At 36.6% G+C, this 24994-nt stretch overlaps 1 protein-coding gene across 1 annotated transcript in view; it reads left to right on the top strand.

Annotated features, from left to right (window-relative positions):
- Positions 1 to 24994, top strand: part of SIM2 (SIM bHLH transcription factor 2) — a 34612-nt gene that overhangs the window by 3811 nt on the left and 5807 nt on the right. Inside the window, exons 2-7 of the mRNA XM_070943517.1 lie at positions 9875 to 9957; positions 10919 to 11008; positions 12783 to 12891; positions 15579 to 15664; positions 20338 to 20537; positions 23708 to 23814. Of these exons, the coding sequence (XP_070799618.1) occupies positions 9875 to 9957; positions 10919 to 11008; positions 12783 to 12891; positions 15579 to 15664; positions 20338 to 20537; positions 23708 to 23814 (675 nt within the window). The remainder of the gene's footprint in view (positions 1 to 9874; positions 9958 to 10918; positions 11009 to 12782; positions 12892 to 15578; positions 15665 to 20337; positions 20538 to 23707; positions 23815 to 24994) is intronic.

The following is a 24994-nucleotide window of genomic DNA, read 5'->3' as shown; positions in this document are numbered from 1 at the left end:
TTTACGATATGTGGACTTCACACCCCTGAATCCACAGCCAGAATTCTCCAAACGCTGATCTGGAGGTTTTATAACATTAACCAGGCACCGTGGTGCTGAAAGAAAGCCCGCCCTTATTGCTGTTAACCGTGTATCAGCACCGTGGTTGAAAGGTTCGGAAGGATCTCAGACCATTGTACCAGATAGGATTAATTTTGAATGGTCCAGGATTTTACCACAAATCATGCTACCTGCCCTCAATTCAGATCACACTCTGGGGGAAGACACAACTTTTCTTGTGGCAAATTAACACCAAACCTCTCCTTAAGGAAATGATGAAAAACATAAATCATAATGCATGGCTGTTTGGGTAAACTCCTGTGCATTTCCTTTTCAACATCAGAAGGAGAAAAAACTTTTGGTGACTGTAGACATTAGTAATTGGGGTGATTTGCAGGCACTTTAACCCGAAGGAGAACTTTCGACAGTACTCTTCGCTTTAAGTTTCCCATTAGAGTTACAACTTATACATTCATTCAAACAAAATAAATACAAATAAGTACATTTTCCAGTAATTCCTCCAAGTATCTCTGACTACACAGTAAACTCAAAATCCAGAAATATAAGAATCTGTTTGTTCACTAGGTAGTCCAGGAGCAATTTCCTCTTAATTTTCCCACTAGGAGATGCAAACAAAAAGTTTTTATGGTAAATTCTGGACTGAGCAGCTGCTAACTTAATAAAGTTGGTTTTGCCACTCTTAAGCAAGAAATACATTATTTAAATTTTAAAAGGCAAAAGAAGTGGGACAGATTACATCAGGGCTTCTTAGTGGAGGGTTGTGGACTTTTCCCCTCTCCTCTCTGTGTTTTCAGGATGCTAAAGTTTTCTCTTTGTTATCTGCCACAACTCCAACAATTCCTGTTCTGTTTTGCTGCTTGGAAAAACGCCTGGGTTTCTCTTGGTCAGTCAAACTCAGCCTTTCCTTGCGGGAACTTGATCTATCATGAAACAGGTGGTTGCTACAGCTGCAGCCCTAGACAAAACCACAAAGAAAACCATCCCAGTTGAACTTCATGGACCTTTCTTCCAAAGCAACCTTTATCAGCAAAAGGTTTTGTAAGCTTAGCTCTAGAATACAAATGGTATAAATCCTAACTTTTCAGTTGTACCCATTTGAGGATCGGATCTACAGGAGAAAAAGTTCCTGTATTGACAACAACCTGACACCAAAATTTAGCAGCCAATATAGCTGAAGGATTCTCGTGGCCCCAAAGCACCCCCAAGTCCTCGGGCAGAATTGCCCGTTGGCCACCTCTGATGAAAATCAAAGAAGACTCTCTTCTAATTGAAAAAAACTAATCCGTGGGGATGTAATATCAAGGCTAAGTCTGTTAGCTTGACATTCTTCTCTCCTGAATTCTTGAGCTTCTAAATTTTGTGGTGACTTTTGAGAGTTATGAATTAGTGCAGGAAGGAAGCAGTGACCAGCACAGATCTAGGCTCTGTAACATCTGCTACAGTGGTTTTCATATATATTCTTTACTACTGGGACCCTTCCCCTCTTCCCTGCCCTTTCCCTCTCTCCTTGATTTCTCTTGTTCTTCTTGGCTGATAATCTTATTTTTCCACCACTAAACAACGAGAAAAAAGGGAGAAAGAAAACATTCTAGAACTCAACTTCTTCATCCCTGAAGGTTGTTGACATTGGAGTTAAATTGTGACTCAGTGGAGCACTGAAAATGAACTTTTAAAATAACCCCTTTCCTAATTATTAAACCAAAAGAGGCAAACTGCTTAATGAATGACATGGAACACACTTCCACGCCCAATACTTCTGCTGCCTAATGGATGAAAGAATCTGGAGAAATAGGAAACCTTCCTTAGGAATCTCTCTTAGCTTCCAAAGTAGCAGCTTAATGGTATCAATGATAAACAAAGAATAAGTTTAATGTGTTTAACAGAAAAAAAAAATCTGGTGCATTTGAGTAAGCCAATTAGATTCAGTGGCCTTTTCCTCTCCCTCTCTGTCCCCCCTTCCTCTCTTACACACATATATGCAGATGCTACATACACACATGAACACATATGCACACATGGAGAATTAATATTCCTTCAGTTAAGGGACAAAAAGATCAAATATAAAAAAGTAGAAAGATAGGCACACATAACTAAAACAGAATAATAGTAATTAGCCTGAACCTGCAAAGAGGGAGTCAGAAAGAGCTAAGGCTGGCAACTAATGCCAAACATAGCAAAAAATAAAAACAAAAATAAATCCCTTATTTCAATATTGTAAAGAATATTGTTTACAATATTGAAAGGAACAAAAGGAAAGTCAAAGAAAGACAGATCCACTAATGGGAGCAGATGGCAAGAAGTGACAGGCAGCAGGGAGAAAGTTTTGAAGTTGATTCTGCCGCTGGCTTTCCCCGAAGTACCTCCCAGTACTGTTGGGAGAATAAAGCATGAGAGGAAATACGATTTCTTTCCTTTGAGAAAGGCTGGAATATAAATGCATTTTGTTTTATTGGAGTTATTGATGAAGTATTGATCAAAATGTGTAAACCTTCCTAAATATGAAATAATGCAAATTACTTCCAGAGATCTCAGGACTGGAATATTGGAACATGAGTGAGCTCTATGGCTCAGTTAGGATTGATCTAAATCCTATTGAGAAAGGGGATTTTAATTCATGCAAGCATTCCTACATCCTCAGCAACTTAAAGGTGTATGGACTTAATGTTCAGAATTCCACAGCCAATTGTCATACACACATCTTAAAGTTGCCAAGGTTGAGAAACACTTTTTAGAGCCAACTCCAATTCTGTTCAGAGAGTTTTCTTTTTATCATAATGGCACTCCGTTCAATATTTGACTACATTGTATTATTTATATTATGTACATTGTAAACTGTTGAATTAAGCATGGCCTTGATTTTACTATTAAAGTTTTAATCATATTATGTTACTAATTCATTTTTAAAAATCATTATTTTGAGACAGGATTAAACTGGGAAACTCAAAATCATATGTAAGGGATTACTCCCATTAAATTCTCATTGGATTTGTTAAAATTACAACCTTAAAACTGCAGCCTTTTAAGCACAGTTGTATGCAATTTATCCCAGTAAATCTTTCTTAGCTTTTGAATACATACATAAAATTGTGCTGATAATATAAATGTATGGAAGGAATTATTAATTATTAATTACTTACCAAAGTTTTGGACTTGCCTGTGGAAAGTGCACTTTTTATAATAAATGTGGATTAAATGTTAAACAATAGTTATTTCTGCCACCCGAGATGACTGTTGTTAATTTGTGCATCTCGAAGATGTGCAATTCTTTGCATTTCTATTTAGAAGCATGTTCTTTGTATTTGGTCTTTGTATTTCTGGTTTATAGCCAAATATATACAATATCTATAGGATTTTAGCCTTAATTTAACTAAATCTGCAGCTTGAGAGTATTATAAAGAATGATATGAAAAATACCACCTTCCTGTTACTGGGCCATCTCCTGTGGCTTGCATTAAAGTCAAACTATCTAAACTGACTTTTTTTTCTCTTATATGTTAAGTGATAGTTAGTGTCTAGAAGGAAGAAGAGAGAAGGGGCAAGCTTCATTTTAATTAAGGTGCTTAGCATTTGAGCATTCTAGGAAAAAGACGTGGGGGCGGGGGTGGAGCGCGGCCAAACTCTTACATTTCTCCCTGAAGAATCCAGTCCTTGAAGGAGCTCCATCCTAAGCACTACCTTATTCCCAGGGCTGATGTTCTGGGCCCCTTTGCCATGACACTTCCTTTCTCTTTAAGTGGCTATCCTTCCATCTTGCCTATATACTAGGCAGCAGAGCAGAGGGCAGTTTTGCCCATTGGTTTTATGCCACTGTTTAAGGTTTCCGAAGAGGAACCTTCCTATTTCTGAGATTTTCTGAAACAGGCTGATTTGGGATAGGCTGATCCTCCAAGAGAGCCAAATCCCGGGCTTCTTAGGTTTGGGCTGGGACGTTGAACCCAACTCTCCTCAAAACTTCCCAAAAACACAGGTTGAGAAATGACGATTGAATGGTTGACAAGTCTCCAGCCCAAGCAAATGGAACCTCCTGGACGTTTCGCTGCGTCTCGCTGAGAAGGAGATTCCTGTGACCCCGCAATTCTCGGGAGCTCTCGGGCCTGACTTTGGCTGCCTTTTGCCCCCTCCCCCCCTTTCCTGGATTTCAGCAAGGGTCGCTGAGCTGTCCCTGGTTTTTATCCGCCAGGTGGAACTGAGAGGCTCCCAGGAATAGCCCTTCGGAGGAGTCCCTCGCAGGTCATTCCCAAAAACGGACCATCTCTTCGAAAGGAGACCGGCGATGCATTAGCATTAAAGGGGGGGAGGGTTAAGATTAAAACCGACTTCAGGTTGGTTGAATGGAGTATATTCTCGCCTCCGATTATCCGCCGTTCAGACTACAATACTCAGATATTAGGAGTTTCGAGGTTTAAACTGCTTTGGTTCCGATGAGTTTAAGGCCCACGAATCTGAAATTATTTTAAGCGGTAAACAGATAGCAATGGGTTTCCAGACCAGAGGACCGTCCCCGCTTTCCTATTTGCACTTTTTATTTCGCCTTTTTCCTTTCAAAATTTGCCAGCTGTAAAGTAGTGATTTTCATGGAGTCACTTGAATTCCCGCTGACAGAAAACCCCACTCATTATTTTATAACAGACATTCAGTACTGTTAGGCGCGTCTTAATAGCTCCTAATACGCCAGGAGGGGAGACAATGGGATAACAAAGCTTATACAAGGAGGAAAGGAAGGAAAAAATAATTCAGATCACCTTGTAATGGGAAGAAGTGACTGTCTTGAAGCAGTTGCGTCTATTTTGACAGCGACGATAAGGCCAGGCCAGAGAGAAATTTTTCTAGGCTTTTATTTTTTTATTATTTCATTATAAAGGGGGAATTTTATAATGAAATCCTTTTTTGTATGAGACGTAAACATAGACAACTAAATGCCAAGGGAAATAGCTTTGCTTTCTGCCTGGTAGAATACTTTTCGAATTGCAGAGTTTTAAGGGTCCTTCCCCATCATGGGGTCCCCGCCAGCAGCCAGAAGAGATTCTGCCCAGATTGGAGATCGAGGCCTAGTGAAGCACCTTCGTCGGGTACCTCGTATGCGAGGTGTAGGACTAAATGCCAACCGCAACACTGAAAGTACTCGGATGCGCTCAATCTGCAAACTGCTTTGATTTGCTGTTTAGGACGGCTGTGTGCGTTTTTTTTTTTTTTTTTTGCTTTTTTCCGCTCGCTGTGGAAACTAAAGGAATTCTCACAATTTCCTCTCTCTGCAATGTTTATCTGGGACGAAAATCTCCCGCTCGAGTTGCTGCCTAAATATATTTTACCTGGTAGAAAGTCATGTAACTAGGGAATTCGGTCAGAGAGAAATACAGAAATACATTTTAAAAATGGAATTCAAATACAACCACTTATCCTACGTTAGATAGATTCTAATAGAAAGAAGAGGTTCTGGAGACGGGACGCCTCTGTGCTGAACTTAAGCGAACTTGGAAATATACTTATTAAATCATAATCATTCTTATTTTCGAGTAACGTCTCATTAGCCCAATTTGGCAATGTGGAGAAATCACACACATGCGCCCAATGACAAAAATTCTAAACTGAACAGCTTAGGAGAAAGCTCCACAGGCTCACTTCTGCAGAGACCGGTGGATAAAGTTGCTTTTAAGCCGCTGATTCCATCAATTTAAATCTATTGTTTTGGGGGCCAGGCTCTCTTGAGCTACAGGCACTTGGCTTCACTGGTGGGATTACAACAGTGAATGTGGCTAAAGGATTTCAGCTTTAGATTTCATCCAGACTTAATGAGTCTTGCAACTCTTAAAAATCCCGCTACAATTACTGCGAAATAATATCAAAGCGAGCCAATCTAATACATTCTGCCGCTTAAGCTCAAAGAACAAATTTGTCAGCAGACAAAATTTATCGGAGCAGTTGCCTATCTTTAAACAATCCATTTCATTCTCTGAATTGTTTTTGATAATGAGGAAGGTTCAGCTTTACATTTGAACAGCTGACTTTTAATTTAATGCAATAGAGAAGCAAGATATAAATCATGGTTTCGTAATGTTTTGAAATATTTTGCTTTCCGGAATGAGACAGTACTTTCAATAGACAAAAAACACCAAGAGAAGGAACACATTTCAGATTCATCCGGAGAAAACCTTGAACCAAGAAGAGGAGCCACAAATCAAAGTGCGTTCTTTTTCTTAAGAAAACGATTTGCATCTCATACAATTCGACCATGTTTTTCTTCTCCTAGAAAGAAAATAAAAAGATTTCTGAACTGGCATATGCAAGGCCCAGTTTTGTTATTGATTTGTTATTCAAATCAAAGAAATTTGTAGATTTTGGACATGCTAATGAATATTAGCTGAAGTTGCTCACAGGGGAAACATTCCTTAAACAGATAGTGAAGTCAACCCGCCCCCCACTGTTGAAAAATCTTGTTCGTTAATTAATTAAAGTGCCCTGGAACCCTCCTTATCCCTGCCGGATTTCTCTCCCATTTCCGTTATTTGGACTTTCGGTCCGAAACCGACTCGATGGAGAAAGACTTTAGTTTTATCAAAATTTGTTCTGATGCCGGTGTATCTCGTTTCAGACTTCAAATATATCTTCGTAACTATAGTTTTGCAGGAAAAAGTAGTTCGGTATGTTTTTAAAAAGCAAGGTCTTCTTTCCCCTCCTCACCCCCACGTTTCTTTGTAGACGGCTCCCATGTTACTAAAAGGAAGAGAGAGAAAGAGAGAGACGCACAGAGTTCATGATTCTGCATGAGCTTGTTTCATTAGGAGGCGCCGCGCAGCCCCATCTCCAGACCGCGGGTGCCTGCCACGCAACCCTTGCAAATCCAGGGAACAAAGGCTTAGTTCCTCTGTTCTAAAGGCGCAACCGGTTTAGGCAAGCCGCTTGATCTTCTCCGTCTGGATTAGCATTTTCCAAACAAAATTAGCAAAGCCGCAACCCGCAAACTTGTTAAAGTCATGTAGAAGATTAACGGCTGCAACAGCTGAACGTTTAGACGCCCGTTCCTCTCAAAGCAACCATTTGAAGCCCATTTATTTCTTCTAATGATTTAACACAGACTTGCACCTCCGCAGAAGCGGGTGGGGAATCCTCGTTGGGTTAGGACTTCAAAACCATCTTAACAGTGGAGTTGGGCGCGGCCTGCCAGCCTGGGCTCTGCTGAAGCGCACGTGTTGATTCCCTTTGGGGAAAAGCAAAGATCCCCACCGCAACCGGAGTGAACCCAAACCCTCAGGGAAAACGCCTCGCCATTGGGCTTTCCGTGACTTAAGGGAAGGAACATGGCGGACTGAGGACGAAGAAGGAAAGGAAGGACCCTCCCGGAGCTTCCCCGCTTCTGCCTGGGAATGGCAGGAGAGACGGAGCGCTTTGCATGCTGGGAGATGCGAGGGAGCCGGCGCAGGACTGCAGCGGGAATGCCCCGCGAGCGCGCTCATTGCTACGGGAACCCCCTTTAGCTGTTTTGAATCCCGTGGTCAACATTTATGGATTTCCCTGTCCTTGTGACCTACACCACAGCCGCCTCCCCTTCTTCCGGAATGGGCCAGGTCGTATTCCCTTGGTTGGTTTCCGAACAGTTTTATATTCCGCCCTAATCACCAGTCTGTGGACAGTTTGCAATCAAGAGTTTGCAATTAAACTCAAAAATGCGGTTCCAAGAATTCTGGTTAAAATAGATAAAGTTAAAAGGGAGTTTTTAAAAAATGCAAATAAAACCGAAATAAATAAGAATGGAACCCACAAATTACCTCGACATTGTTCTGAAACAATTATCAGTACCTAGCAGAGACAAAAGTTCAAAGAACAAAAGTTCAAAAGGCCAGGCTGATTAGGTGAAGATGATTAAGCCTGGTGCAGCATCAGGGTAAAGGTGTGAGCAAAAAGAAGAATGTTGTTACTCCATTATGGAATTGCTAATATCAGTTAAAAGTATATATGTGTGTTGAGGTTGTGAATCTAGAAAGTGAGATTATATTAAAAAAAATGTCCATGTTTGTGGGTAGAATTGCATTATTGTAATGACACCGTTTACCTCTCCTGATTGTGGGCCACAATCATACTTCCAGCTGGGTGAGTTGCCTACTGGTTCTGCTTCATTGAACCAGATGCTAAATCTGGCTCCAGAAGGATTTTTTTCAACATGCTAACAGTTTGGTGATGTGCAGTATTTCATGTTTCAAATATAACAATAAGAATGAAACAACAGTAGCTGAATTATGGGAATCCAATTAGCTTGGCAGACAATGGAAAAAAAATTGCTTGTACAACAGCTTAATAGAATGGCACTGAACAGCAATTCTGTTGCAGAAGCAGGACATCAGAAGAAAGGAATATCATAGGCAGAATACAAAGAATTGAAATTAACAAAAGGTATAATTGGGTTACTGCTCAAACCAAGCAACTGTGCAACTGTTCCAAATCACAGCAGTGTCATTATTTGGGGCTGGATGACTTGCATAGTAGACAGGCTGAGTTTCCACATGCTTCAACAAAAGAAGGTGGGAGGCTGATTTCTGGTGTCTTTCAGTTCACAAAAGGAAGCTTATTTCTGAATGTTTTCCAAGGGTGGAGATAGAATCTGGATATGTCTTCCAGATGAAAATATCAAAGTAAAAGGGAAATTCTTTCAGAAATGCTATAGAACTGCAGTGTTTTGAATCAGTCTACCCGTTTTGTTTCTTATATATAAGGACATAATTTCAGAATATAGGTCACAATTCAGGTATTCTTAAGAAACCAGAGTGAATTAATGGTCTTGATTCTTCAGACAATATTTGTGGCAAGTGCTTTGCTTGGGGAAAAGTCTGGGATTTACGCTATCCAGATGATGGCTAACTGTGGTATTTCCAAAAGCCAGAAGAACTAGGCTTTTTTTTAATTTAACACATGCATTACTGAGAGATTTTGGCAGATTGTTTATTAAGAATGTAATTGTTCTGTAGGGTGGTTTCCCAGAATCAAGTGAACTACCGACATTTGTACTTTTATGGAAAACTGTGAGGGAAGGATTAGGGGAAGGGTGGCATATTGTAGCAGAGAATCCTGTGAAGGGAAAAAGGCAGAAAAGATGAACAACAAATGACTTTACATTGAGACATCAAATTTTGTGATCATCCTGTTTTTGTCTGAAGTTGGAGTTTATAAGGACAAAAAGACAAACTTGTAGAAGGAACACAATGAATCTACTCAAGCAGTCACACTTTGAGCAAAGAGACTAAACCTTCCTGACTGCTGTTGCTTTTCCTGTACCCCAGAGCTAACTGAGGCCTGTGGTGGGTTTCCTTTTCGTGGGCTTGTAGATACCTGGAAATTCTCAGAAGGTGTACCTCATTTGAAACTGCATTTAGTCAGGTTCTGTTGGCCAAGTTGAAGGAGACTTATGTGTGTTATGTGAAATTATCCCTTAAATAACAGTTGAATTCCAACATGTGAAGGCAAAAGGAGAAGGGGGTGACAGAAGATGAGATGGTTAGATAGTGCCATCCATGCAATGGACATGAATTTGGGCAAACTTCAGGAGACAGTGGAGGTCATGGGGGGACTGGGGTGCTATAGTCTATGGGGATGCAAAAAGTCGGACACAATTTAGCAACTGAACAACAGGAATCACAGATTTGATGTTCTAGAAGAAAAGACCACCTAGCCTGATTATGCACAATAGAGGGGACTCTCTCACCTAGTAAATCTCACCATTCTCTGTTTTACACACATTCTCTGTTGAGGCAAATTGGTTTTTAGCCATAACTTGAGATATTGTCATCTATGCCTTGATTGAAGCTTCTTGATTTTTTCTCCCCAGGTTTGGGAGATGCCTGGGGCCAGCCAAACAGATTAGGCCCCTTGGATAACATTGCAAAGGAGCTGGGTTCACATTTACTTCAGGTAAAATCTTTGGGATGTCTTCTCTGGTAAACAATGGCTTCTAAAGGCTTAAACGGGTTTTCCCCATATTTGGCATTTGATGCATTGCAATGTAAAAAGGAGCATGACAAGTTTTCTGCCACTGAACTATGGTAATTCCACTATTTTTCAAGCAACTTTTTTTAAGTCTTCTTTAAAAAATATTTTAAAAATACACATCTCAACAAAGATACAAAAATATTTGTTTGAGAATATGGAGCAGCACTGTCAGTCAGAATAGAGTAATGCTTTGATAAGATAAAATTTTAATTTGTACTTTCAGGAATTGAAGCATTCAAAGCAAATATTCTGCCACTGGATTAGACTCCTCTAAAATTGCTTCCAAATACCCATTTTTGGGATTGGAATGGAATATTATGGAATATCATTTTAATGCTTTAAAGCAGTTTTAATTTTTTAAAGTTGATTTTATTTGAATTTTTTTATTTGAATTGGTATTTTAAACTAGAAAGTTATCTTAATTTTACTTTTTTAAATCCCATTTGTGAGGCCTCAAACAAGCATTTTGAAATAGTTCATATATTGTTCAGACTTTGATTTAAAAGACAAAGTCAGAAGAATATAAAAATTCCCTCAAGCTAAAATAAAATTTGTAAGATATGAAAAAAATCTTCTAGCCAATTAATTAGGATTTTTATCTCTTGAGAATACCATAATAGGACTTGTGTGAAGAAATATTTTAAACTTTTTTCATCTTGATACAGTTAATTTAATTTCTGCCTATGCAAAATTATCATACCTAAAAAGAGAATGCTTTAGATATGATTTTTATAATGAGTATATGATAGACTTTATCAGGCCAATATGGGTAATATTTTTTAATATATGTTCTTCTGTAGGGGGAAATTAAAAACTTCTCACAAGGAACTTGACTGTAAATTGTAAGTGGTAAGCGTTTGCTCTATTTCTTTTTCTTTTACAGACTCTGGATGGGTTTGTTTTTGTGGTAGCGTCTGATGGCAAAATAATGTATATCTCAGAAACAGCTTCTGTTCATCTAGGTTTATCCCAGGTAGGAATAAATTTCTGTCCCTTTGTTGAATGCTGATGTTGGAAAGGCATCTAATATTATCTTGCCAGAAATATACAGTATCCTGCCTTGCTTGATTTTAGGCATTTTTTTTTCTAAACAAGCAAAATTATAGGAGGACATTGCCAATCTGGTGCTATTGACAAGTAATTAAACAAATCAGTTATCAGCCACCAGCCGAAAAAAGAACTTAAGAACAGCCCTAGTTAAAATGGAGTATCCATTAATTGTTAACTGATAAAGTGCTTATAATTTGTTTCTCATGTAACCTGCATCTGTATAACCAAACTTTCCCCTAGTTCTCACATCCCCATCCCAATTTAAATCCTGCATCAGCCTAGACCAGTGTTTATCAACCTTGCAATTTTAAGATGCGTGAACTTCAGCTCCTCAGCCAACAAATTGGCAAGGTTGGGAAACATGCATCTGATGAAATGAGCTGCCTTTTAATAAAATGTGTTAGTCAGCAAAAGTACTACCAGGCTCCTTTTGTCTTTCTGCCATTGTAGACCAACATGGCACTCCTCCTAAAATTTAGCCACTTTTATAGGTCACAATTAAAACATGCAGCCCAACCAAAATCCTGCCTAATGGGTTCAGAATATCCTTTAGTGAGATAGATGATATAAAGAGGGTAGCTGGAACAATCTCATTTTTGTAGATCTCTCTAGCATTGTATTTCTGTTCTGGGAATAAAGAGAGAGCATCAGTGCAACTATTTTCCAGGTTTGAACCTCATACAAAGTCCAGATTAAAGTAACAAGGTAACAAGTATCCATCTGGATATACCTGGATTTGGAATTGCAGAATGTTGTTGATGTGGTTCAATATGTCTTGTGAAGATGGCATAGTCACCAGTATAGAGAAACTACTTCATAGTTTTTTGTAACTTACATCTATTGCTGGGAGACTTGCAAACAACTTTTATGTTCTTTAGCATTAACAAATCAAAACTAAATGTATGATAATGATGGTTGGCTGGATTTAGAGGTAAACAATGTAGGATCTATCAGGTGTGATTCACAACAATACCAACTAGCATAGTTAGTTGTAACAACTGGCAGATGTAATTCATTAACAACAATTGAATGGACACTGTTTTTCTAAACCAGAATGGATGGGGGGAGTTGCAAGTGAATACTTGAAGAACCATTGCATTTTTATATGTAACATTTGAGTCTAGGATTCTTTGCTATTTTCCCCCGATATTGGCAATAAAAATATCTTATTGGGCTGCTTCTTGAATCTCTGGCTGCAAGTTTTCTAGTATAAATACCAGTCTTAGTGAAACTGTGTAGAGAATACACAATTTTCAAACCATGTCTTATATCCAGAACTGAATGAGTATAGCTAATTTGAAATGCTTAGATCCTGCTAATTAGCTATAAAGAAATATGAAAAAGCTGATATGCTGTTTAAACTAATTTCCCTTGTGAAGAATGGGAAAATAAAAATAATAGCTGTATGAAAAATGACTGTAGAGATTCTTAACATTAAAAAAGATATTACCAATGTAGATATATACCATAATCTTCAGGCCAGCTTTTGTGCAATTAGTTAGAACTTTAGAACTGCAATAGTTAGAATTAAGTAGGCCATACAGTTTTTGGTCAACAGTTGTTTCTGTTTTACACATTAGAAAAGATGTAGTAAATTATATGTAAATCATACATATAATTTGTAAGGATTTCTGAAGTATCATATTAAAAGATAGAACTTTCAGTCATTCTGATTTTGTTAACTGTTTTTGTGGCAGGTAGAACTAACTGGCAATAGCATTTATGAATATATACATCCCTCAGATCATGATGAAATGACAGCCATTTTAACAGCTCACCAACCACTTCATCCCCATCTTTTACAAGGTATTTTATGAATTACTTAAATGTTTAAATAAGAATATGGTAAAATATCAAGCTGAGTTTTGTGCTTTCATGCTAAAATCTTGGTTTATAGCCAAAGTCTATACCAGGGGTGGCAACTGTGGCCCTTTTACAACCTGTGGACTTCAACTCCCAGAATTCCTGAGACAGCTTGGCTGTCTCAGGAATTCTGGGAGTTGAAGTCCACAGTTTGTAAAAGGGCCAGAGTTGCTCACCCCTGGTCTATACTATAATAGCATCTTTCTTCTTCTGCCAAAATTTGACAATATTTGCCTAAAACTGATACCATTTGTAAGTTTGTATCCAAATTTACTTTAATACTTAAGTGCAATTTTAGGATTATAAACTATAAATATCCAATAATAAAGATTCTGTTCTGTAGAACAATTATTTTACAGGATATGAAATTACAAAAAGGGCCACAGAGAAAAATGTATGAAAACACATAAACACACAAAAGACGGAAGAGAGCAAGAAAGATTGATTTCATTCCACCATCTCAGGGATGAGTTTGTGGTCCTTAAAGGCACAAATGTAATTTCAAAGAAGTGTGTATATAATCTTGTTTAATAGTCATGTGCAATCTGAGTGAATAAACACAATTCATTACAAAAAAAAGCCAATGCCTCTGTTTTATATACTACGAAATATAACAGAACAGATCCTTTACATATATACAGACATTTCATTTTAGAATTGTTTTTGCAGTCAGACACGTTGTCTTCAAATCTCCAAAAACCGGAAAGAGATAATTGAAGAGACACACTTGATAAAAACAAATAATTTATTTAAAAAATTATGTCAATGACAGATGTGTGTTTTGTCACCCTATATTGCTGTGTCATTTTTGTTACTTGGGATCTTGTTTCAGACTCGATATGTAAATAAATATCTGACAGATATTAAAATTACTTTCCTGGATTATATAGTCTTCAGATAAAACACAAATCTTCAATTTGATCTGTATATTTGAATCAAGTTGACAAAAAGAGGTATGGATAGAAATATATCTGCTGTTATTCTAACTTTATATCTGAGTATAGCATGAAGTTTAAATAAGATTGGAACCCTCCTAACTTATAAGTGGGGCTTATGGCCAATGTACTGTATATATGTGTATCAAGAAGGAAGGGATGGCAAAAGTATTATCTATGGCTATACCTTGCAGAAACTATCCTGTTGAATCAACAGCATGATATATATCTGGTGAGATATTGTTATTTTAGAACTATGTAATCTATAGATAATTTTTATTTTATTTTTTTTACCCTGTTCCTTAACAGTGTACAGTGTTTGATTAAAATAACTACTGAAATATAAGACAAATTACAATTGAAAACATTTTAATCTTTAAAATCCTAGCACATAACATACACAAACACACAAATACACAGAGAGATATTGCCAAGAGCAACGGTCTGTTTGAAGAGGGGGATTTTTAACAGATGTAGGTATTTCTCTTATACCTAGCTTAAAGGCCCCTCCATGAGAAATTAGTCCTCTTCTGAAGTTAGATGGATAATATGGGTGATTATACCATTATATTGCCATTATCTTTTTTCTGATGCTATTGGTATTTTTTTTGTGTGTGTCTTATGAAATCATTTTATTTTGGGATAATTTATCATTTCTATTTTTAATCATATAATTGTGCATTGCTGCTTGCTTGTTCTGAGTAGGCAACATGGGAGCTGAATGAAAGGACTACTTTTTACATGATACATGAGGTTTTCCCCAGGAGACGGTAAAAAATCAAGACGATAGACACAATACACTTTGCCTTATGTATGGTTACACCTGCGTGGATGTATTTTAAAACTTTTTTCCATTCACGTATTCAGTAGAATGGTCCTGGAAGACTTGCACGACTCTAATGTACAGAACCCAAATATTTTGAACTAATTTCTCTTTCTTAGTGTTGAAGTTGTGAACATGGGGTCTTATTTTGAGGAGAAATGCTGTGAATCAAACAATCACAGTGAAATAGCCTATTTTTGTACACAATACCTAAGGTAGGGAAGGGAGGGACTTGGGATAGTCTTCAATTGTACAGCTGTAGCATATAGGATATACTGGATTTGATTTCAAGTTAAGCTACTAAAATGTATCTCTGCATTCATATTTATTTGATAATTATATCAGCATTATATCCCAAGATAAAGGTAAGGTATAGTTGAAATCTTATATGTGGTTACAAGCATCAGTTAAAAGCATTGGAACTATTTTTAAGCAAATCTTCATAGGATTTGTGAATTATCCAGACAACCAAGAATATCTATTTATTATTCGTCATGGAATGTGATACTTTCTACATCTGTACCAAGAATATTTAATTTGGAAGCGTATTTCCTGAAATATTTACTTCTCTCTTTCTCTTGCATATTCATGCATTACTGAAAATCATAATTTTAAGTGATTTTTAACATTATAAGGCCAATAATTAAATTTAATAGCATTTAATTTTGTTGAAATATTAGAATTTAAAATGTTAAAGTATCTTTAAAGTAAAACAGAGTTATTTTATTATGATTTTCCTTATTAATTAAAAAATTTAAATATATATATTTAAGAATGGTAAGAAAATATTTTCAAATACATGAAAAGTGACCAAGGGAGAAACTTAAGAAACTTAAATGTTTGTATTTTAATTTTTTATATTTCATCTCCAGAATATGAAATAGAGAGATCTTTTTTCCTGCGGATGAAGTGTGTCTTGGCCAAGCGAAATGCAGGATTAACAAGTAGTGGTTATAAGGTAAAGCACAGTTTCTTGCTGTCATCAGAATATTTAATTTCATACATTTATCTACATCAAAAAAAAAAAAGGTGGGTCAGGGGAGGCTGAGCTAAAACAATTTGAGGTAGTGATATCGTGAAACAAAATCTACTGTGAAATTCTCTCCCATTCTGATTATAGTTGGGGGATTAAAATATTTCTGCAATCAGAAATTCTCTCTGTACTTTACCTTGATGATATATAGGTTTTAGACTCCTCGCTTTCAATTTTTCTTTCTCTCCTTTTATTTTCAGATACTCACACTGGCTTTTTTCTTTGTTCGGTCTATTTCTAACTGGAATTGTTTGGTTTTGATACTTACTGTACCTCCTTTGTTGGTAATTATCTGTTATTAACATCTTCACCAGAACTCCAATTACTCTTTTTTTCTGACTTCTTCTGCCATAGAATTCTACCTATCATTGCCTTGAACACTTAGGCTGAGAAAAGCATTCAATTGTACTTAAGATCTAATTTCCATTAGAACCAAGAATTCCAGCATGACATGGCTATTTTTCTCCAGGATTCTGGCTGATTCCTCTATAAGGGCATAGCTGCAGTTAAACTGCTCCTGTCCTGCTCATGCTGGTTTGGTTCTTAAATTGGTTTAAGAAAGCCCTCTCAGTTTTGGATATTGGCTTGCAGGGTATTTGGGCCAAATTGTGTGTTACCATATCGTCCCATTGGCAGTTTCTTTCCTTTCAGTTAGTGGATTTTTCTGGATAGATAGATGATAGATAGATAGATAGATAGATAGATAGATAGATAGATAGATATTCAAATACTTTATTGTTTAGACTAATGAATAAAAATATAATATAAAAGTATTGATGAAGTAATTAGGTCATATTATCCCCAGCAATTGACCTAAATCTGATATAAATAGGAAGCTCTTAATTGAATGGCTTTAGCTATAAATGTGGCAGTCTTTCTTACTACCCTGCACGCACATATATACAAATGTTTAGATATAAATTTAAAGCATAAAAATGGTGACATATGAAGACATAGCAACAAGCTTCAACATAAACAGTTTTCCTAGATCTTTCCTAGCTTTTGCTATAGCTGCTGTTATAGGAAGTCTTTCTCATAAGCACATTTGTTTCTCTGGCATACAAAATATTCCAGGTTCAAAATGTGGCAGAAACATTTAGATTTGTTTTAGTTTTCTAAACGACCTATTTTCTTGCTAGGCTTCCTTCTTTACTTCCCTTGACTGGAGACAGAGTAGGAATATAAATAACCCCCAACGAAAGAAAAATTGTAATACCTCCCCCCGCCACAACATTCCTGCTAGATTTCAAAGCATTTTTCATATCAAGGAAGTATTATGCATATCATGCTAATGGGAAAAATCTGCTATAGCAGCAGACTGTCATTCAGGGAAAGCTGGGAAAGTGTGATTGTTCCTGCCTTTGCAAAGTAGTCAAATTGCAAGGATTGGCCTGGAAGAAAGTGCTCACAGCAGCCAAACCAGGCAGCATTGCCTGAACCAACACTACTTAGAAAGTGGAAAGAGGAACACCTGTCTAATGATTGCATTAAAGGAAAGTGATGAGGAAGTATAGGGCAATGAGGTGTGTCCTTGCTCTCCAGAAATGGTTGCTAACTCTTATTTTTCACAGGGCAACTTGACAGAATAAACCCCAAATTTTTCTAACTGATTATTATCAAGTCCAGATTAGTTGATCCTTTTATGCCTCCCTCCCTCCCTCCCTCCCTGTAGGTGAAAGTTTTCAGTAGGATAATTCTGGAACACCAGGATGAACTCCATCATACCTATCATTTCATACCACTTTGCTCTTTGAAAGAATGCAATTTGTTTTTGGAAAGTATTATTTGTATTTTCTCATTGATTGGGCAGGTAATGGTGGACACTAACAACATTGCTATTTTTCTTCCTCCATTTATTTAAGTTCTCTGCAGTGTTATCAAGTTCATTTACTTGGATTCCTAAGCAAGTGTTAATATTTTTGACATATGGCACAATTCTATTACATGTTCTATTAAGGAAAATATTTTTTTTCCAGTTAAATCATGGAAAATCTCACCAGGTTTCTGTTACACCTCTTGAATAATATGTGTCTTCCTGTACTCTGAAGCACCTTTTTCTTATTTCCTGTATTCTTAGTTATAAATAATGAAGGCCATGGAGTTTAGTTTTGAGTTATTATGATGTAATAAAATTATCATAGCAAAATTTCCATGTCCTTCAATATTGCACAAATCTATCTACTGTTCTTAATTGAATATAATATAATTCTTTATTGACCAAGTATGATTGGACACACAAGGAATTTGTCTTTGGTCCATAAGCTCGCAGTGGACATAAAAAATGCATTCATCAAGAATCATAAGATACAACAATTAGTGATAGTCATAAGATACTAAATAAGCAATCAAAATTATACTAGGAAATTAAATAAAACAATATAAATCGTAAAGATACAAGCAAAAAGGTAATAGTCATAAGTAGAAAGGAAATATGTAATAGGAAGGATGAGAAGAATAATAGTAATACAGTCTTAGTAAATAGTTTGACAGTGTTGTGGGAATTGGTTGTTTAGCAGAGTGATGGCATGGGGGAAAAAGCTGTCCTTGTGTCTAGTTGTTCTGGTGTGCAATGCTCTATAACAGTGATGGCTAACCTTTTCCAGAATGAGTGCTGAAAGCGCGTGCACATGCCCAAATTCCCAAAATGCACATGCCATGCCCCTGTGCACCCCACCCTCACGTGCCATGCCCCCCCACGTGCTCTGACCTCAAGGAAATGTGCACGGCCCTCCTCATGTGCCTGCCCCCAAACACCCCCCGTGCATGCACAGCAAATACCCAAAGACCACCTGCCCGCCGGAAGATGCACGCATATGTGCAGCGGACCTGAACTGGGGCGACAGCTCGTGTGCCCATAGAGAGGGCGCTGCATGCCACCTCTGGCATGAGTTCCATAGGTTCACCATCACGGCTTTATAACGTCATTTTGAGGGTAGAAGTTGAAACAATTTATGTCCAGGATGTGAGGGGTCTGTAGATATTTTCACATGTACGTTTTCACAATATACATATGAAACATCTTGATAATGTGTTACTTTTTATACAAAAGCTTCATTAACTTTGCATGTGCCTCTCCATTTTGTTTTAGAACACATTCTCAGTAATACAATATTCAAAAACACTGAACATACATCTGTCTTTATTAGTAATAAAATAAATTGGAATTTGAATATCAAAAGGATCTATATACAGTATGTGTTTTATCAATTACAAAAAAGCTTTTGACTGCGTAGACACAATAAGCTATGGGTGGCTTTGCATGATCTTGGTGTCCCAGCCCACCTGATCAGGCTTATTTGATCACTGTAGGTAACATGAGAGCACTTTATGGTGCACAGATTGGTTCAGATCAGTAAAGGAGTTAGACAGGGATGTATTTTATCACCATTTTTGTTCGATCTGTATGCAGAGGTGATCATGCGGAAAATAGATCTGGAACTGCCTGATGTTGGAGTGAAGATTGGGGGAAGAACCATAAATAATTTGAGGTATGCAGATGATATAACACTACTGTCTGAAAAGAAGGAAGACCTGGAAAAATGATCTGGAAACTCAACAATGAAAGTGAACATGTAGGATTGAGTCTTAACATTAGGAAAACAAAGATAATGACAACAGCTGCAGATGGACATGAGATGTTTAAAATCAATATGGAGAAAACTGAATTAGTTTGAGAATTTATCTTCCTCGGATCAAAAATTGTTTACAGTGGTAGTTCTACTCCTAAAATAAAACACAGGATAACCTTAAGCTGCACTGCAATAGTTAACTTGAATAAGATCTGGAAAAGTAGAGATATTGATACAAGTACAAAAAGCAGGCTAGTTAGAGTAATAGTCTTCCCTATAATGATATATGGTGTGAGAGTTGGACCCTAAGAATGGCTGATCGAAGAAAAATTTATGGTTTGGCATGCTGGCGTAAGTTATTATGCTGACCTAAGTTATTGTGTATACCATGGACAGCCAGAATAATGAACAGAGAGGTGCTAAATAAAAAAACCAGACACATCACTAGAAGCTAAAATCGTACGTCTACATCTGATTTACTTTGGCCATGTCATACATCCAAATTCATTGGAGAAGGCAATGATGCTTGGAATGGTTAGTGGAACAAGAAGAAGGGGCAAGCAAAGAACATGCTGGCTTGTTAACATCAAATCTGATACAAAGATGAACGTCCAATAACTGAAAGAAGCTGCTTGACAAGGAGAGCACTTGCCTATAAAGTCGCCAAGAGTCAGACACAACTGAATTTGTTGTTAAAATAACAACAAATTGGAATTTGAAAAGCCAACATGGAGTAACTAAATGCAACTATATTGAGTCAGGGTTTTTTCAGTTCATTGTTAAATTAATACCAATTTATATGCCAATTTATATCAATTTAATAATTATAAATTAATTTAACAATGTTAATTTAATATCATGCAATATATATATTCAACATTGCCTAAAAATTAATAGTTTTTGCAGCAGACATTTTAGCAAACTGGACAGCAAAAATCAATGTAATAAAAATACCAGGTTTTGACTCCATGTCATCAAGAAGCTAGTTATTTTTTCTCTCTTTACAAATGTTATTTTTGTCTATACTAGGTGATCCATTGCAGTGGCTATTTGAAGATTCGTCAGTATATGCTGGATATATCTTTGTATGACACCTGTTACCAAATTGTGGGATTGGTTGCTGTAGGTCAATCACTACCTCCAAGCGCAATTACTGAGATCAAACTTCATAGTAATATGTTTATGTTCAGAGCAAGCCTGGACTTAAAGCTTATCTTTCTGGATTCCAGGTAAGTAGAAAGTTTTTGAAACATGACTACTCTAATTTTTCATCATCTTAACTTGCAGAAGACAGTTTAAAACATAAAAGTTAAAATAATATAAAGAAACAATACAATATATACAAAATTGAAGAAGTAATGTTCTCCTTGGATTGATTCAACACTTACATACTAAATCAAATTGTTTTAATAATTTAATAATTGTTTATTGATAGGAAACATTTCATGTTTATTGATAGTAAAATGAGTTACCCATTTAATATCCATGACTGCTTTTTTAGCAGCTACATAAGCGAAACTGAATGTCTTTGCTTTTATAGGTGTAAAAGCACAGTTAGCAGTATATCTGTCCTGAGTCTACTTGAGTTCACTATACATTTGAGTTCACTGCACATTGTTCCAAATTGCTTCCACATTAACATAATTTAGAAATAATGAAGGACAATTCACTCATCATGATATGGAAGGGAATTTTAGATTTTGAGAAAACCAATTGCTAAACGTTAAACATTTGAAAAGCTAAAATGAATTTGCCAGAAATATTTGCCAAAACTGTCTGCAAACTATCAAATATGCACTGTCATCATATTGTTTTATTATTTTGCATCCTCAGTATTTGAAATTGTGTACAACATTTTGTGGGTCCAGAAAATCTTATTTCTGATGAAAAATCTTATTTCTGATAAAAAAATAATAATTTAGGGTATTAAAACTATTAAAAAATAAACTAAAAGTAAAAGGGAGATAAAGAATTAAGTAAAAAGAAGAAAAATACTAAAAGTACTTGATTAATACTAAATCTATATATAGTATATAAATATAAATAATAAACTAAATAAAAATATAAAAACTAAAATGAATAAAAAATCAACTCATTACAGAGCTGTCATTCTAGTGCCATCTTGAGTGAGAATCCTGTTAGTTGACTTAGGTATCTTTTAAAAAATATTTCATATCACATACAGAGTTCTTTCTCCCATCCCACTACTTAATGCATGAATATGCTGATGCTATTTTTTATATTTCATATCTTTATGATGTCTTCATCTTCAGTCCACAACTCAGGAGCTTTAAATCATCTTTACCTGCTCTAGTTTTAAAGTAGCATTTTGTCTTCTCCCAAAACAATTTTATCATGAACATAATTTAGCATATTTCATTTATAATGCAGTTGATTATGTTGTCAGGATTATGATCTGTCTAGCCTTTATTGGCTCTTTTAGGCTGCTGTGAAAACACCCCTCCACTAGGCATTGGTCTCCATGACGATTTTGATATGTGTTGCAAGACAACACCGACTGCTGGTTATCCATATATTGCCCAATCAGTGATTGCAAAGTGCATGTCCTCTCTTACATGAACTCCTGTCCTTGCAAGACAGGTTAAACCAGGAGAGTATGGGCAGAAGACCAATGAGGCAATTGTTCAAGATAGAATCAAACTTCAGAGAGATTCATAAGAGCCAATCCAAATATCAAGCTGAAATTCCCATCATAGAACAAGGAATATAAGATCTGCAGCAGGGCAACATGATACAGATCTGGAGACAGGGAAGTTGTTCCAACAAGGGGAGGAGATTTGGACTATGCTCTTAAATAAATTGGCTGTGCTCAATTAGAAAAGTTAATGTCATTTTTCTCAAGGAGCCATGCTGACCTTTTCTGCTTGGCCCCCTTGAGCTGGCATGTGATTTAGGCCTTGATAGTCTTCCAATGTCTGGCTCTGACTTGTTATTGTTGGAATCAGTGACCAGCTGCACTGAATCACATCCATTATTTCTATGTTACTGATAGCCTATTGCCTCTTGAATTGCAGGCTAGAAATAGTCTAGATTCTTTTCTTTACTTTCAGAATCAGTGGACGAATCCATAACAGCTCCTTTTAGGTACTAATTTAGCACTTTTGAAAAGTTACTAGATCTGGGTAGAAAGTTGATTTAAGATAGGAAAAAGATATACAGTATACTCTGCAGCTACAGTATATGTTGCTAATTCATTGAATACATTACAGGCTTTGTTGCTTTAGTCAACAAAGAATTGATGTTGCTATATCTTTTTTATTGTTTTTATTTGGGTTTTGTTAGGCAGAGCTAGTTCCTGATAGATCATTCCCTTTCACTTCATTCCATTCCCCTATTTTATGCATGTAACTTATCAGCCAGGTTAATTTTAAACATAGGTTTAGCACTATTTCTGCATCTAAGACCTGTTAGTTGAGCAACTTGATAGAAGGCTAATGGATGGAGTTGCTAGTCCCAATTATGGTCAGTGAGGATTACCAGTACTTCAATTTCTAGATATCTGGAACAAATGATAACTTGTTTGCAAAAGTACAGGTCAAGGGTAAAATTCAGCAGGTTCTGACAGGTTTTGGAGAACCGGTAGTGGAAATTTTGAGTAGTTCAGAGAACTGGCAAATACCACCTCTGGCTGGCCCCAGAGTGGGGTGGGAATGGAGATTTTGCAATATCCTTCCCCTGCCATGCCCACCTAGCCACACCATGCCCACCAAGCCATGCCCAAAGAACTGGTAGTAAAAAAAAATTGAATTCCACCACTGGTACAGGTAGTCCTCAACTTACAACAATTCATTTAGTGACCTTCAAAGTTACAACATCATTGAAAAAAGTGACTTATGACCATTTTTCACACTTACAACCATTGCAGCATTCCCATGGTCACATTATCAAAATGCAGATGCTTGGCAACTAACTCATATTTATGATGGTTGCAATGTCTCTGAGTCATGTGATAACCTTTTGCGACCTTCTGATAAGCAAAGTCAATGAGGACCTGGATTGTGGGGGCAATAAGCTGACTTTGTATAAAAAAGAACACCGCTTGGGGGGAGGGGGCGAAAGCCCTACTAAGCAGGTATATACAAAAGTATGAAGGCTATTGCTTAACGCATTGTAAGCCGCCCTGAATCTCCGGAGAAGGATGGCATATAAATCGAACCAATCAATAAATAAATAAATGGGGAAGCCAGATTCACTTAACAACTAGGTTATTAATTTACCAACTGCAGTGATTAACTTAACAACTCTGGCAAGAAAAGTCATAAAGTGGGGCAAAGCTCATTTAACAAATGTTTCACTTAACAACAAAAGTTTTGGGTTCAATTATGGTCAAAAGTTGAGGACTACCTGTAATGCTTCTTGGATATATTTTCTCTTTTAGAGTCACTGAATTAACTGGATACGAGCCACAAGATTTGATAGAGAAAACTCTTTACCACCATGTGCATGGATGTGATGTGTTTCATTTACGATATGCTCACCACCTTTGTAAGTAGCGGGGAACAAATAATAATGTACAATATTGATATAGATGGGTTTTCAGTATATGTTATGGATATTTTCATACATGCCATTCAAAAAAAATTACATGTGAAATACATAATTGCTACCAATACTGACCCTGTCTTCTACCCTCTTATATTCTCAATTTGTACATGAGATGTTATGTTTTGAGCATAATCTTTAACAACCAATGATGTGAAGCAATGATCCTTATTAGCTTAAAACAGTCTGCTTTTTGTGAGAGAAGGATTAGTAGGAGTTACTAAGAATTCTCAAGCAGTGGGTCACATGCCTGTTGAATTAAGATATAAAGAAAACATAGATGAAGTAGCTTGTCTCACAAGAACAGTCCATTTAATAGTCCCATGGTATATCAGGAACTGGAGATAATTAAGAAAGGTGGGTTGATGGAACAAATTAATAAATGCCTTTTGAATATAGGCAATGGCAGTGAAGAAACGTCCATACAACACTGTCCAACCTATCGGAATTTTCCAAGAAAATTCTTTCATCATATTCTGGACTACAGAGTTAGACTCCTTATAAGATACAATGCTGATAGCTTCTTCGCTGCTCCACCCTTATAATTGAAAGGAGAACCATCAAACCCTGTTCTTTTTCTTCTCAGAACGAAGGGATAGAAAGATTTTTTGAAAAGACTTACACGTATCTATGTTGAAGATTAATGAAGTTAACCAGTTAACTTAAAGATTTCAAAATCTTGGCCAGCATACAAAGGAAGATTTTTTTCTAGAAAAATATATCTGAGATTTCTTATCTGGTCAGCTTATTTTAATGAAAAACGTAGATCACAACAAAACCACTCTTTTTTTGAAAAGAATGTGGATTCCTGAAAGATTGCTGTGAATGTAATTATGTTGCATCAACTGACAAATGGGAATGAGGGTGAGAAGATAATAAAATGTGTTAAACTTAAATTTTCTACAGCCACAAATGTATTATTTCAGGTTTTTCTCCCCTCAATGTATTTTATGTAAAAAAATTCCAAACACAACATTTCTGTTCTTGTTACATGAACATGCTTTGCAAAAACAGCCTAGGCTGCAGTAGAAGTATTGTGAGAATATGTAATCCATTTTTTTCTTTGCTATGAGTTCATATTTTAGATCAATAGTGTATGTGGAATATTAATAGTAAGTTCTGT

This window comes from Pituophis catenifer, unplaced genomic scaffold, assembly GCF_029215685.1.
Source record: "Pituophis catenifer annectens isolate HBS135680 unplaced genomic scaffold, rPitCat1.0.hap2 SCAF_4, whole genome shotgun sequence".
Lineage (NCBI taxonomy): Eukaryota > Metazoa > Chordata > Lepidosauria > Squamata > Colubridae > Pituophis > Pituophis catenifer.
The sequence above is the reverse complement of the archived record's forward strand: the minus strand, read 5'-3'. Positions and strand labels throughout refer to the sequence as shown.